The sequence below is a fragment of the Carettochelys insculpta genome, chromosome 2, assembly GCF_033958435.1.
Source record: "Carettochelys insculpta isolate YL-2023 chromosome 2, ASM3395843v1, whole genome shotgun sequence".
NCBI lineage: Eukaryota > Metazoa > Chordata > Testudines > Carettochelyidae > Carettochelys > Carettochelys insculpta.
The window spans coordinates 88,272,677-88,288,794 of NC_134138.1; the positions used below are offsets into that span (position 1 = coordinate 88,272,677).

A 16,118-nucleotide genomic window follows, 5' to 3' on the forward strand; every position below is an offset into this window, starting at 1 on the left:
GTCATCTAGTGCTCATGCTCAGACCCTGTAAGGGAGGTGGTGTTAAATAGTAGGAAGCCCTCTACGAGGCCAGTCTATGTAGCCAAATGGAAGAGGCTTTCTATTTGGATTTCTCAGCAGGGGATCTCCCCATCGCAGGCCTCAAAACCTCTGATTTTTAACTATTTGTGGTATTTAAGTCAGGAAGGGGCTGTCTTTGTCCTCCATTAAGGTAAATTTGGCGACTGTCTCAGCCTTTTTTGAACCCAGTAGTGAAGACATTTATGAAAGGCCTGGAGAAGGTCAAACTGCAGGTGTGGGCCCCTTTGCCTGCGTGGGATCTTAATCTGGTATTGTCGAACCTTATGGGGGCCCCCTTTGAACCACTTGATTCTTGTTACCTCTGTTTCTAAGTTACAAAACAGCCTTTTTGGTGGCCATGGCTTGTTAGCCGATGGCCAAGGATGTTTGGTGAGGTGCCAGCTATGCCCGTTTTATACCATCCGTGACTTTAACCGCTAGGACGCACTGTCCCTTCGCGGTGGGCAGCCCGGGCCAGGCTGACGGATGCCCCAAGGTCCTAACCACCCGTGACTTTAACTGCTAGAGCTCAGAGCCCCTTCGCAGTGGGCAGTCAGGATTGACTGACAGGCGCCCCAAGAGTTTGCCCCGTGGAGGCAGCACAACTCAACGCTAGGCTCTTAGTACTCTCACCTAATGGCCAGGCTTTATAGCCAAAACGGCTGAGGTTCTTTAATTGTGTTGGCTGCTTTACAGTAAACCAGAGAAACAAGTCAGGCTTATGCACAAATGGTTACCAAAATTTATTAAACTAGATTCTAATCATGTGGTTACAAAATTGCTAGTGCCTACTTATTTAAATGTATAGATGTTACACACACAAACAAGTTACAAAGCTGAAGCTACAATCCCAAAGAAAGAAAACAAAGTATAGAGCTCTATTTCAAAATATGTGTACACTAAAGATAGGAGATCAGGTGTGGGTGCTTCTTACCCTCCTTGCATCTCTCGATTCCAGCAGTGCCAAGCCAGGATCGGTCACTCAGTTCCGCGGAAAGACGAATAAGGGACAAGGCTCAGGGACCCTCTTAGCTGCAGAAGCCTTGGGAGGCTGTCACTTATCTGACCAGCAGATAGATAGTGAAAAGCACTCAAAAATCATGGTGCTGTAGGTCCCATACTTATACCTCTGTACTCCTTTATTCTCTTTCTCCTTTCTTATGCCAAATTGGGGCTGGTCTGTCTGGGCAACGCCAGCTCTCGCAAGAGTAGTTTACACTTGCAAGGGAGAGAAACAATAAGTTTTGACTACTGGACATTCTTTTATTAGGGTAAATATTTTCCCACCTAGGATGTGGGTGTGTGTGCATCACGTTTAGTAGGGGCTAAGAGCCATGTCTGTCACAGCTTCTCTGTCTGCTGTGAGCCTAATCGTTGTATATGTTCCCAGAGGCACATTGCAGCAGCACACCTGTGCTTCTCACAGCTTCAAAGGCTGTGCTGGAATTTATGTTAAGTGCCCTGTTGTTTTGGCTCCCTTGTGTTCCCAGCAATGCTGGTCTGAGAGGGGGCTGGCTGTCTGGCTACATGGCTTCAGCCAGGAGGGTATCTGAGTTGAGGGCACAAGGTCAGACTGAGACCCCATCCAGCATTCTGACTGAAGGTGGTCTCCTCTTTCCATGTCAGCCAGGGTATTTTGTTGCCGGTGTTCTACCCAAAACTTCATGCCTATCCTAGGGAACAGAGTTTGCATACCATAAATGTTCGAAGGGCTTTGGCCTTCTAAATGGACAGGGCCAAATCTTTTAGGAAGTTGCAGCAACAGTTTGTGCCAGTGGCAGACACAATGCAGGGCCTCCCAGTCTCCTCCCAGCGGATCTCGTTGTGGAGGGTGGCCTGCATTAAAGAATTCTACAAACTGGCAGGAGTCTTCCTTCCCCCCCCCCCCCGCCGCCCACCCGCTCAGGACACGCTCTACCAGGGCACAAGCATCTTCCATGATGTGTTTAGTCCATGTACCTATCTAGGACATCTGCAGGGCAGCCACCTGGTCCTCACTTCTTATGTTTAAGGCCCGTTATGCATTGATGCAGCCTACAAAGGAGGATGCTGCTGTGCTCAGGACTGTCTTGCATGCCTTTCGGGGCTCTGACCCCACCTCCCAGGCAGTGGCTGGCATTCACCCAACTTGGAATTCCCATGAGCAATCACTCGAAGACGAAAAGAGTTACCTGTTCTGTAACTGGCGTTTTTCGAGATGTGTTGCTCATGTCCATTCCAGAACCCACCCACCTTCACCACTGTCAGAGTCGCTGACAAGAAGGGACTGAGCAGGGGGTGGGTTGAGTGGTGCATATATTGGTTGCCTTATCGGCACCACTCCGACCCCATGGCTACTGGCTTGGGCAAAAAGCTTTCTGGCAATTGGCCAGGTGCCAGCGCACACCCAGTTTGGAACAGAAATGAGCAACGTATCTCAAAGAACACCATGTTATGAAACCGGTAACTGTCTCTTAGGCAATCTGGATGCAACTGAATTTAGGGGTCCTAGAAACCTAAACAGAGTGAAGCTAGTGCAGTATTTTTACAATCTAGTAAGTTAATATATTTAATTAACAAAATAGCGATGGGTATGTTACTCCAGTAGTTTTCAAGATGACTGTGCTCGTTGTCTTGTGTACCCAAAATTTCACCTCACCTAATTTGCTTCCAAAATCAGGGATAAAAATACAAACTTGCTTACTTTCTCACTTTTACCATAGCATTATAAAGTTGATTTGGCATAGAAATGCTGTTTTGATATTTCAGGGGGTTGCTTCAGTCTCTCTTTTTTTAGTTCTAGGTGTATCTGAAGCCAGAGCCCTGAGCGTTGTGGCTGAAGTCTGAGCCCTGCCACCCAGGGCTGCAGCATGTAACTTATCTGTGTAGGGGCCTCTGTGGTGTGGGGCTCTCACAATTGCCCTGCCTGCTACCCCTAACACCAGCCCTGCACTTGCAACCCCTCTAAACCCATCTCTCAACCATAGGTTGAAAAAAAAAAATCCAACTAGATGAGTGCTCCCCACAGGACCTTTGCATATCCCCAGGAGTATGAGTACCTCTGGCTGAGAAACAGCTAAGTGCTACTCATTAATTGAGATGATGTCCAGGGAACCGCAGAGAACAGCTGAAATGTGCTTCGAGTTTGTATTTTTCTCGCTGTAACTTCAGTGATGTTAATGTATATATTGAAAGGCACTCTGAAACATGCAGCCAGCCATTTACCAGCTGCCAGGTCAGGTGCTTTGTTTAAAGGTTAGTTTTGTTATTGATGGCATGGCCATTGTTGGTTGTTCGAGTGATTTGTCAGATTATTTCAGATAACAAACAAGAATCTGTTATTGATATGGGGCTTTTTTGTTTAACCTGTAGCATTTTATCAATCTCTTTACCACTCTGTTCTGTAAGTGATACCTAACTCTTCAGAAATCTGCATTCTAGCACAGCCCAGAAATGTCCGAATGAGCTGTGTTATCAGACAGCTGGCAGCCAAGGGGTTAAATCTACAGTGAATGATATTCTGGTTACTTTGCAGACATTTTAAATATTGAGATCACCAGACCAAAATAATATTATTTCTAATACCAAGTTGTAGTCGTTCAGACTGCAGCATGGATGGGCTCAAATCATATCAGAAGGGTTCAAAACTATATTCTAGCCTAAGTTTCTCTGTATGCTGAAATGCAGATTCAGAAATTGGCATTGTCCACGCTGCCTGCATAAGCATCGTAAAACCAAGTTCATTCACAAAAGGGCTTAGATCATGCTGATGCATAACTGGAAACTGTTAATGTGACCATTGTGTACATCTGTCTGCTTGGAGTTCTGCTAAACAATACTGAAAGATCTCTAAAGCTTCCCCATGCTGGGGTGAAATTGTATTGTGTTTAGAGTCAACCTGTAAGTTAACCTACTGGGACAGAAATTGTCGACCAGTACCTCAACACACCAAGCTGTGGCTTAGTCTAGCAGCATATGGACCTCGCATTTATAGCATGACTGAAGAATATTTAATTTCTGTCTGGGCTGAGGGACCAAAGCACCTTTTAACCAAGTGGGGGGGACAGCCCACCCGTACCATTGCCCTCCACTGCTCTAGCTAATTTGGATGGAAACTTAAGCAGTATGCCCAGAAAGTGTTAACCACGGCATAGCACTGTCATCCTAGCCAGTGTGCATCAACCTTGACTGTTCACAGTCAGCCTCTTTGTAGGCAGCCTCTGCTCAGAGTGCACTTGTGTAATGTTGTTATTTTCATTATTGAAAACATGACACTAGTGGAACCGAACACCCCACTTGCTGAATAGCAGTAATGCAGCGCTTACACATATGCAAACTATGGGATGCCTGTTTCCCTAATGTCTGATAAGAAAGAAAAGGTGGTCTGCACTTTTAGCATGAATAAAACTAAAATGAATTTATGTTTAGTGAGGGGAGGAGCCCCAACATTGGCTGGGAGAAACACACAGAACTCCAAAATGTAGATTTAAAAACACCTATTTCATAGTAAGTGTGTGTTGAATGAATAAATGTCAAAAAACACACCCATATTGGCAGATCTGTCTAAATAGAATAGCTTTTGTTTCTTTAATTTCTCTGAGATGTTAATGGCTGTAATTGTGACAGGTATCTAGAAAAGCCAGTGGGGTTTAAAATGATTATGTAAAGCAAGGGGGCAAAATAAGTCCTGGGGCACTGAATGTGTGTTCTGTGACAGAATGTTTCATGCCTTTTTCTGAGTGTATGTCTTAGTCCCCTTTCACTGTAGCTTCTGTGGTACTGTTTCATGGTTTAAGAATATTTAAACAGTTTGTGACTCAAATTTTCTTTGCATTTGTGTTGCTTATAGGTGAGCAATTCTGAAGAAGCAGATGAGATGCCTTTGCCAGATTCGGAGAGTGTGCATGTTATTCCTGGAAGTAGTTTACTCTGGAGGATAGCTCCAAGACCTCCCAATTCAGTACAGGTTAGCCAGGGCTCTAGTTAAATGTTCGGTGCTTCAAAAGTCTGTTCAACTGTAAAATGTACACAGGACATCGTAGCCACTGATGTCCTTTATTCATGGTGCAAGGACTAAAGTAACTTTTTTATAGTAAAATCAGTTTTTGTTGTAGTGACCTTTGAACTTTTCTCAACGCAAACTGTAATGAGCTGTGTAATGCAGAGCTGAATATAGAGGCCTCATTATGTATGGACAGGCCTGTGTACATGCTTGGCTTCTTTCTAGCTTAGTGTAACTTCTCCACAGAATCACTGATGATGAATTAGGCAAGTGCTCTACCTGTCAGTGCCCTGGAGAATTCACTGTCCCACACTCTTAGCACTTCAGTGCTGAGAAACAGGCTTAGTGCATGAAACATGTCACCAGAAGCCTCTCTAGACAGGCAGTCTTCAAAAACCTATGCAAAACAAACTACGGAGTACCAGAACTCATAGCTCAGTGGAGGGCTGCATAACATGAGCTGGACTGACAGCAGAGCAGGACGGAGGACTAGGTGTGTGGCTACCAAGATTTGAAAGCAGAAAAAGAGAATAGGGCATGGTGGTCAGGTGAGTACAGGGAGAGGAGGGTAGGTTGCATTAGTAGAGGCAGTAAGGAGAGTCCACAGAGGATGAAGAATAAGGACAGAGTAAGCGAGAAGAAACAGCTCATAGGGCTAGTCAGATCTCATTTGAATTAGACATGAGCGTAAAAGTTCACCCACATATACTGAGAACATTTTCACCTTGCATAGCATGTTATTACTGTTAAAATACTTCAGTTTTCAGAAAATAGCTACAGTTGCATGTTCATATGTCAGTTCTCTTGAATTTTGAAAAGCTCTCTATGTCAAAATTTTTGGGTTTTTTTCTCTTTCAGATGTACAATTTCACTAGCTTCGCTATGGCTTTGAATGAATTGGATAAAGAAATGGAGAGTGTTGTTCCAAAAACCGACTGCCGGTTACGGCCGGATATAAGAGCAATGGAAAATGGCGAAATAGGTAACTGATTTAAAATAGAAATACAAATTACTTTGTCAAAGTATGAAAGACTTGTGGGATCGTCAACTGAAAAAGTTATAAATATTACCTTGAACAATAACAAGCCTTCTTTACAGAATTTTTTTTTTGGTGGGGGGTGTGGGGTTGGAAATCAGCTCTGAAATAAACCCTTGTAGGGGTGAGTGAAAAATGATTCAATTGTATAAACTTAAACCAGGCATGTTTATCTGTACCTCCATTATAAGCATTATGTTCTTCACTGTTAAATTAAGAATGAAGAGACTGAGGCCAGACAGAAGGCAGGGATTGCAGCCTTGTCAAGTTTTTCAGCTGGACCTCTAATGAAGGCAGTAGCAGAGTTGTGAAGTTTCCCATGATGTTTAGAAATTGCCTCTCTGTACAAAGTCTTTCATTATTCCACGATAAAGTATCTTTCTTTGCATCAGCTGATTGAAAATACCAGTTTGAGTAATGTGAAGTTAAGTTCCCCCTTCAAAAGAAATGCATGCTTGTTTCAAAATTACTCACAGTAAAAAGGGGAGGGAAATAATAGACTTCTTGAAGAAGAGAAAAGCAATTCCAAACTAACACAGATTGCACACATTTCTTACTCTAGAAGTGCCTAAGGTGCCTGTTGTCATGGTGTCAGTACAAGGTTTCCTGATGATTGTATAATAAGCCTACAGTTCTCTTGGAGCATGGGTTGGTGCTTGATGCTCTGGCTTGTAACTCTTGCTTGAAGGGGTTTTATAGAAGATCAATAGACTTCCCCTCTCTGCACCCTGGTATCCAGTTTGTATGAAAGCAGCATGACCTAGAGGATGCAACTCAGGGACTAAGACTTGGGTTCTGCTCCCAGTTCTGTCACTGGGTGGGAGGGTGACCATGGGAAAGAAACTTCACCTGTGTACTCTGCATACCTGTGAAATGGGGATAACTCCCTTTTCACATGCTTGACGCATTTCAAGAGCTAAGGATTAAGTAGTAGCTGGCCGTTGTGATGCTGAGGTCAAAGAAAAGTAATGAGATTTTTTTTCTTTTTGAGGCTTTTTAAAATACCCTGCAGGCAAGTTGCTTCCTTTGACCAATCTGATCAGTCTCTGCCTTCCTCTGTAAATTGCATTATTCTGTGGCTAGTGGAAGTGCCTCATACTCTGTTGCATTCTTATTTACCCAGAATATTTAGTATTGCATTCTTCACTTACAGCATGTTATAATATTCAGTGATCTATCAATATCCGCAAGGTGTGTAGTGTTGGTGGTAGTTGTTTCTGCTTGGTGGTTACGCTGCCGCATGCTGCAACAAGCCAGCGTAGCTGGAGAATTAGGTTCTAAATGGGAAGAATCACTTGTTAACAATTTTTAAGTCTGGCCGTTCATTAAATATGCTGTGAAGGTTCTCTGTCCTGGGGAGTTGAGAACCAAATATGAAGCAACAGAGGTCAGTGTTGTGGAGCAGCTGGGAATTGAAGCCAGGGCTTAATCTCATCCAGTGGTGTAGCCATTTTCTCTTTTGAAGGGAATCTTTAATCCCTCTTCTCAAGAACTGGAATGAATGTTCAGGTTCCTGAGCTCATGGCTCAACCTGCAGCTTGAGTGGCCATCAGACCTTGTGCTCTAGTTGGCCTTCCTTCTAAAGCAGAAGTGCCGATCATAACTTTGCCCCTCTGCTCTGCTGGGTTTTCTCTTAAAGGAGGCTTTTAAAACTGGCACAATCTGACAAAACTAGTGTTGGAAACAAGTTGAGTCTTCAGTGGAGCAGCGACTTCAGTAAAAAGGATCAAAGAACTGCTGATATTTTTTTCCCCACTTCTGTTCCTTTGCAGACCTAGCTAGTGAAGAGAAAAAAAGGCTAGAAGAGAAACAAAGGGCTGCCCGCAAAAACCGGTCCAAGTCAGAGGAAGACTGGAAAACGAGGTAGGTCCCTTCTGATCAGCTTTATCTGTTCAGGTTAGGGGCCTCTCCGCGCACACAGGTTGTTCTCAATCACCAGGAGAACTTGACCCCTTTCAGCTCTGCTGCTGCTCTCTTGTTTGAGAGCGTGGTTGGGTATTTATCACACCTGGTCCAGGGGAGGGATTGTACTGGGTTCCCTGGAACATCAGCCCAGGTTTGTTTTGTTTTCCCTGCCCCCACTAAACCCCTGGCAGTCTCCAGTCAGTCATGCCTGCTGGGCATCGCTTGCTCTGCCAGGAACAGAGTTCTTGTCCTGGATGCCCCACTCGCTGTGACACTTGTAGTCTGTGGTGCTGTGCAACTGCCCAGAGTACACATGTTCTGCCCTACCATAGATATGATTCTGGTATGATTAGATCTCTGTGGGCTGTCAGTATATAGTGGAGGAGGCAGTGTGCTTGGCCCCAGAGAGAAGGGAGTTCCTCTCTAATGATTCCTCCAGTTCACTATTAAATTGTGTATCTTCACATCCATAACTCCCTAAAACAGCTCAGTTTTATTCCTTTGGGTGCACATGTTGCCAAACCTCACCAAGGGATTGTTCCTTTTCCAAGGACTATTGGAAAGCAAATGAACCACATTTATTTAAAACAGTGTCTGCATTATACATCCAATGGCCTGTGTTGCTTCCTGAAGTTGGCACAATATGCTGCCTGATGAATATCCATGATTGCTGAGGCTGTTGATGATCTAGCGAACTTCACAATTAGAGTAATTGGGGAAAAATTCTAAATGAGAGCTGAGATTTCATCTCCTCTTCACAAGGCACTTTGTCAGTCCGGGTTGGTCATGATTCCTAAATGTTTGTTTGGGACACCTTAACGTTTTCTTTCCATCAGTCTCTCCTGACTTCCTGTGTCATCCGAGAAAGCAGCGTTCCTTCTCATCTTCCCCACTCGTGTATAGAATGAATTTTGCGCACACCAACATGGAGGTGATGTGTGACCCATTGCCTTCATACTGGCACACACCACAAAGTTTAGCTGCTGGTGCTGGGGCTGAGGGGTCAGTTTGGGGGGATGCAGACAGAATGAGGTGTGAGCTCTGGGATGAGGCTGGGGATTCTGTCAACATGCTGCAGAGCTGCAGTGTTGTGTACGGTCTCTTGTGGTAAGTGCTAGCCTGTGTTCTTCATACATGTGTTTAGAAGCCATTAAAAAGCTTTGGCAGTACCATCCAGTTCTCTGCAATTCTCCAGCTTTTGTTGATAGTAGAAGCTGCTTTACTGCAGCAGTAAGGGTTGTGATAACTTAGGATCACTTGACAAGTAACTAGCAGGGGCACCTTCCACTGGCTGTGTTGTGCCGAAACTTTATTCACCCCACTCAGATGACTAAAGTCGGTTTTAAGGCTTTGAGGACCATCCTTTTGGATCGGTAGATAAGTGTCTGTCGCTCCCCTGAATTTGAAAACTGATGCCAGCTTCAAAGGCACTGCAATGTGAAGTATGAGGCTCGTTAGCACCTGCGATGGACTTCTACATCCAGACTTTACCACCCAAAGGTCCTCAACCTGCTAGTTGTTTGTTTTCAGAGAGCTAAGTGCCCGTTCACGTAAACGTGTACTACTCTGGCATTGAGAAGGCATTTCTTCTCTGCACTAGGATTCATGTACAATAGCAACCTTCTTGTTCTCCACACCCCCACCACCAGTATGCAGCTGTGTGTCATTTTTGATGTAATGACCAGAATTTGGAACTCCACTGTGGCTCCTGATGGTTCACAGCCACCTGAATTCCCTCTAATTGCATGGCCACACAGCAGCTATCGGGCTGCTCAGGGCCAGCCACAGAGCTACTGCAGCTGAGGAGAAACAGCTGAGACAAGCCCTCTCTCACTGCAGTTCTGGGGCAGTAGGCATCCCAGAGCCCACTCTCTGCACCCTAGCCCCATCTCTGAGCCCATTCCTATACCCTGAATCTCTCATTCCCAGCCCCACCCCAGAGCCCGCACCTCCTGCACCCAAATCCTCTGCCCAGCTCTGAGCCCTGCTTGCACCCCCTGCCAGAACAATGGGTGAATGCTACACCCCATTCCTCTACCCTAGACTTGAGCTACGTCCTTCACTCCAAACTCTTGGGCCCCATCCTTACCACATGAATTTTCTGTGCGCCAATATGGAGAAGATGCTTAACACACCACTTCCGTGCTGGTGCACATAACAAAAAATTAATTCCATGCATGCAGGCAAAAAAATTAGGGAACTCTGACAGATGCTTTCGTTGTCAAGAAAGAGGTATCTAATGGGTGGCATGAAGAGCTGGAGGAATGTGACATTTAAAACTAAGCCCCCACTGCAAACTTTCCATATTCCTTATTTTCAGTCCTTACTAGCCATTGCACCCCAGTTTGCCTTGTGCGTGAACAACTTATTTTGAAGTAGTTTTCAAATTCCTTGTTCATTTTGCACTTGATAGTGGGATCTGTTTTAAGGAGCGTGAAACAAAACAGCTAAAGAACCATGAGCAAGGGAACCTGGGGAGCAGCAGAAAAAGTGGATTTAAATCTGAAAAGGGAGTTGAGAGTAAGGCATTTGCAACGTAGCTCAGAAAAGTCAGTGAGGAAACATTCCTTCCCACATTTTTGCTGAGTCTCTCACTATCATCACCACCCTTGAGCAAGCCTGTCTGGCTCTATGCTGACACAGGCAACTGTGCTTTGGGTTTTAGAATAGAAAAATCGAGCTGAAGATATCTAGCGAGCTCTGCATCAGATTTGCTGAAACTCATCATCCCATTTCACTCTGCCAGAAATTGAACTCTAACTAACTACCACGTGGTTGGATGTGGTGCACCGTGTCCATCTTTTGAGAGATTTATTCTGAGACCTTTTGTAACAGAGCAGCATAGTGTCTCTGGAGAGCCACATAGCTTCAGGGGCTGGGTTCATAAGTAGTACCCTTTGAGAACTCACCCCTCAAAGCAAACCAGCACTCCCATACACCCACATCCTGAGTAGCAAAGCCACTTAATCATGCTGTTGTTGTTACACAGAATGTCTGGTTGTAACTGCAAGTTGCACTTTTTTTCTTTTTCCTTTTCCGACTGAAGCCATCCACCGGCCCAGGGTCCCAGGTTTGACATGTCTGGTTTCCTGCTCTTCCCACACCATCCCTGCTTTTTTGCTTGCTTTCTCAGAGTGCTTGGCTTGGCTTGGTTTGGTTTCGTTTGTCCTACAACTAGCTTAGAACTAGGTTTTGCAACTCTGAGTAAGACACACTTGGCCTCCTCTCCTTGTCAGAATGCCAGGGCTCATTTCTTTGTGACTGAATCAAGTGTTTTTGTGTTTACATTTCCTTACCTTAATTACGATAAGTATACAGATTTCAGTAAGTAGGCACTGCGCGTGCTCCACGCTCTTCCCCCGTTATCATTCTGTGTCAGGAATTCTCCACTTTCCTTAAATAAAAAATTTAAAAGAAAAAAAAATCTAAGTAGAGGGGAACCCTTTTCAAGGATTCTAGAGGCAATGGCATTCACATTTGGCAATTCTGATAAGGAGATTAAAGTGTGGTCATGAAAAGCTACATTGCTTTATAGTCTCTCCAGTTAAGAAAATTAGCCAGAAAACAATCCAGATGTTGAAATGAAGCCATATACCTGTTTCCAGGAATGTTAGACCCTCTGTTAACTTAGGGAGGACATAACAAGATTAGTCACTGCAGATATTAAACTAACTACGCATTGTAGCAAAGTGCACACCTTAGGGCAAAATCCCGACCCCTTTGTCTACCCTTTTCATAATGGGCAGGATTTTCACAGGGAGTTTGGTGCCTAGCTGGAGACCTCTTAAAGGGGCCTGACATCTGAGAGGCGTGTTGTAGTAGTTTCTGGAAAATCCGGTATCAGGTAGAGCACCCAAAGTCACTAGTCTACTTTTGAAAATCTTGGCCAGTAACTTTGGTCTAAAGACTATTAAGCTCCTGGGGGCAAGGCCCTTGTCTTTCACAAAAGCACAATTAATGCTGTTACAAGTAATACTAGTGTTCTCCTCTCCCTCCTCTCCAGCTACTCAGACTGTAGTGGTCGATCAGTATACATTGTATCCTTCACTTTCTAAGTCCTACCATAATCCATCTACAGCGTGCTATAGTTTGCAATTTATCTCTCTCTCTCATATATCATATATGCACACACACTGAACATTCTTTTATGTAATATAACCAAAAGTACTACTATCAGTTCATTTTTCTTTTAATAAGGCAAAATTTATATTCCACAGAGACCCCAATATGCTAAACTTCCATATTATTAAATCTTTCTGAAATGTTAGTGATACTGAATAGTCTCTTGTGCTCGACCATGTTCACTGCAGTGGAGTATACAAAGCAAGAACTGTTCCATGGAGCTTTAAGTGCCAAAAGGAATCTGGGATGTTTCCTATAAAGCAGGTGCACTCGGATGGCGGGAGCATTTTTTATTTGGTACATACTGCGGGCAGATTTTTAAAAACAAACTCACTTTTCTGAGGGCTGGTGCTGGCTGCTACGTTATTGCTGGAAGGCAGAGATGGCTCACGGGGTCCATTTAAAGGTGAATAAAGATGGGGAGAAGGTTGACAATTGTGTGTTGATAGTGGTATTTCTGTTGGAGGGATTACCAGTGAGATTAAGCTGTGCTGTGGTAAAATGTACTACTTGGTGTGTAACCCACCAGGACATACTATTAGCTATCTTGAAATGTAATATTGCTGGGGTGAGAGGAGCAGACTTGCTGACACTGAAGCCACACATGGGGGCTCCATGCTACATCGGAAGAGTAGAGCTCTGTGCAGATTAAAAATTGGTATCTGCATTTGCAGAAAGGATCTGTAGATGAATCTGCAAATAACTGCACACTTGCAGTGTTAGAAACAAAACTTACTTCCGCATCTGCAAAAATGAAGTGTGGATACCCACAGATGTAAAGCAGATGTCTGCTACTTTGCAGGGCTCTACAGAAGGGTACCTGCCAATGGTATGGCTCCTTAGTACATCTTACCTTACAAATGTGTAACTGTCACTGTGTGTTTAAATATTTGAAGAGCTGGAAACCTTCTCAGACTTGAAAAATAAGTGAACTTACAGTATTTCTAGCAACAGGCAAGCAAAATCTAACAGCAAACATGAAAATAACTTGATGCAAATGACACCAACCCTGTGCCCTGCAATAGCTCTACACATACATGTGTATGTCTCACATAAACGCATGTATTTTGTTACCATGCCAAAAACTTGCTGGAACTGTGCCGTGTGCTGTGTTCCCTTGAGAGCTGTGTTGCTTTGGAAAGCAAATCGCCACTCCCCATTCATGCGAGCAGTGGTATTTGACACTTAACGAAATAATGGTTCCAAAACTCCTGGGCGAATCAGGATGCTGATGAAATATATAGACTTCTGCTCTCAGGAATGCAGTGCTTGTGGTGTATTCACCTCCTTGTGTAATAAATTAAGTGCATGCCAAAAATCACTTATTCAAAACTGCTTTGAAGTAAATAGTTTATTCTACAGCAGTCTCTACCGCCTACTTATCACAACATATATCAGCACTGGTTTCAGCCAGAAACTATTCGGAACTGACAAAACAGTGTGGGATGCAGCACTGAACTCTGTGTACAGGTTTGACAACCAACATGAAAAATGCAACAAAGCAGCTTTGAATGTCATTGCAATGAAATGTTGTTCTAGTCTCTTCACAAACACATTATCCTCTCTTACAGGTGGTTCCATCAAGGTCCCAATCCCTACACTGGTGCACAGGACTGGCTTTACTCTGGCAACTACTGGGACAGAAACTACTTTAATTTACCTGACATTTATTAAAATGTCAGGAACCCCGTGACTAATGCAAATTAAGTCTTAATCTGTTTTCTCTTCCCTGTTTTCTACTCATCTAATGGAAAAACTGACAAGTTACTGAACAGTATATTAAGCATCTCCGGCAGTGAATACAGGTGGTACAGATTTGGAAGCCTATGGGTAGACTCATTCTGTCTCGTGAAATACTTGAAGATGGGTACTCGCATGCACAAAACTGCTCAGAGCTGGCCTTTTTCTGATGGGTTAGTGCTACCATATTTGCTTAATACATCTATGTTGATTCTTGTTGGAGAGCAAATGGAAAAAGGTGTCCTATGAATCCTTTCTTCTAATGATTATGCTGGTACAATAGCCCTTTGAGGTGGATTTATTATGGCATGGAAACATTGAAAAGCATAGGTATGAATTGCAGTATTCTGTGCTTTGAAGATAAAGAGGGCAAGTTTTTTGTGTTTTTTTTTTTTTTTTTTGTAAAGATTTACTTCTTTCATGAGATGGCTATCTATTAAGGTTACTCTCAAGAATCATGGGTTCTGGTCAATGATTCCAGAACTATTGACCCCCCCCCCCCCCCCGGCAAAGGTTCATGACACAGGTTACACTGGTAACACTACTCAAAGTATGTATTCCATGTTTAGTGCAGTGTTTTGAATTTGCTTTTTCGTGTTCTGTTACCAGGCTCATCTTGTGAAGGAAATAAGAGCCATTTAAGAGTTTGAGCTAAACTGTTTACTGCACTAGCAGTTGTAGGTGCTCAGCAGTCATTGTACAAACTTTTTAAAAATCAGGGCCCCCGTGGAACGTAACTACTGGAGAAATGAAACGGCACCTAGGTATACACTACAAATCACACTTTCTAGAAGAAAGTCTTAAGGTCTGTAAGGTGCCTGCAGGGAGACTGCTGTACACACCAGCTTAACCCCTCACCCCATAGGGGAGAATTAAATCTTATGCAAAATACTTATTTATACATAAGTGGGGTACAGCACTTCCTGCTGCTCTTTAATATACAATTTTAATTGCTATCTATCTGGAGGTTAGCATTTATGACATTAATTGCTACTAAATAAAGGCTTTCAAATGTTCCAGTGTTTGGATTTTTTTTCTTTAATACAAAGGGTTTAATCAGATGATCTGGGTCCATGCCTTTGTTCCTATAGTGTCATCTTACTGAGTGTGGCTGCAGGCTGAAGTGTCTGAAAGCTTGTAGTTCTGTGTTTTCACAACAGATGAAACTTCCCAAGCAACAACTATAATCAACAAATGTTTTTCACAAGTTTTCTAATTTGTGACTGAATCACAGGGGCTTCTCATGCATCACTATGGATAATCTTCTATTGCAGTTGAGGCCTTTTAAACTTTGAAGGGTTTGGCTACTGTCAAATTATGCTGGTATCTTTTTCTTTGCCTCAATTGTAGTAAAATTTTATCTCCCAGTCATGTACTACTCCGCTAACCTCTTGTGACACACTGGGGGATTGCAACTCAGGGGCTCAAACAGTGATCTAGTGCATTTTTAATCCCATTAGGTTCCAGGCAAAGGACTCTGTTCCGAATGCTTGACAAAATTACTGGGTAGAAAGAACAAGAAGTCCTGTGGCACCCTATAGACTGACAGCTATTTTTGAGCATAAGCTTTCATTGTCAAAGTCCTGAAGATTAAATCTGTTAGTCTATAAGGTGCCACAGGACTTCTTGTTGTTTTTGAAGATACAGACTAACTGGGCTACCCCTCTGATACTTGTCACCATGGATAGAAAGAGGTCGTCTTTGTTCCTCCCAGCTAAATTTCTTATTCACAAGGCAGCAGCTATTTGCAACAGCCCTGCTCCCGCTCCCGGTTTCCTTTTTCTGTGCTGGGACAAAGAAAGAAAAAGGAGGAAGCAGCTCAAAACTAAGCAATCTGTGCTGGATAGTTAAAATCAGCATCTTCTCCAACCATTTGAAATCCCCCCAAGACATGACCACAGCAACCTGAGGGGTTTTCACAAGTGCCTGAACACTTGTATGACAGAGGGCACTGCCATCTAGATTTAACAAAAAAAATTTTTTTTACCCTTAACCTCCCTGACAGCCACACCTAGCAGTAATTTGTGTTTTGGGACATTCAAAGCAGGAAGACCTTTAATGAGTAAGTCAGCAGCTTTGATTGTGTGTGTGCCTGGAACAGAGCTAATGCAGAGGAGTGTGCTGAACTAATTTTTAAACCATCCTGTATGCTTAAGAGCATTTTTATGAAGGTCATAAAATACCGTTACATGGTGCACTATGTACGGTCTATTAACTAATCATCATGCAGGGCTCAGACAACCATGTGCCCCTGCTAGGAAGGAGTCTGTGTGG

At 43.5% G+C, this 16,118-nt stretch overlaps 1 protein-coding gene across 3 annotated transcripts in view; it reads left to right on the forward strand.

Annotated features, from left to right (window-relative positions):
- The window catches only part of OSBPL1A (oxysterol binding protein like 1A), a 129,291-nt gene extending 114,305 nt beyond the window's left edge, over window positions 1-14,986 (forward strand). For 2 of the 3 annotated variants that reach the window (XM_074987280.1, XM_074987279.1), the window contains exons 25-29: window positions 4,889-5,005; window positions 5,900-6,023; window positions 7,850-7,940; window positions 11,029-11,052; window positions 13,676-14,985. In XM_074987280.1, coding sequence (XP_074843381.1) covers window positions 4,889-5,005; window positions 5,900-6,023; window positions 7,850-7,940; window positions 11,029-11,052; window positions 13,676-13,778 — 459 coding nt within the window. In that variant the 3' untranslated portion in view covers window positions 13,779-14,985. Of the gene's footprint in view, window positions 1-4,888; window positions 5,006-5,899; window positions 6,024-7,849; window positions 7,941-11,028; window positions 11,053-13,675 lie in introns of all 3 variants that reach the window. The other variant, XM_074987281.1, reaches the window with a different exon arrangement.
- The last annotated feature ends 1,132 nt before the right edge of the window (window positions 14,987-16,118 follow it).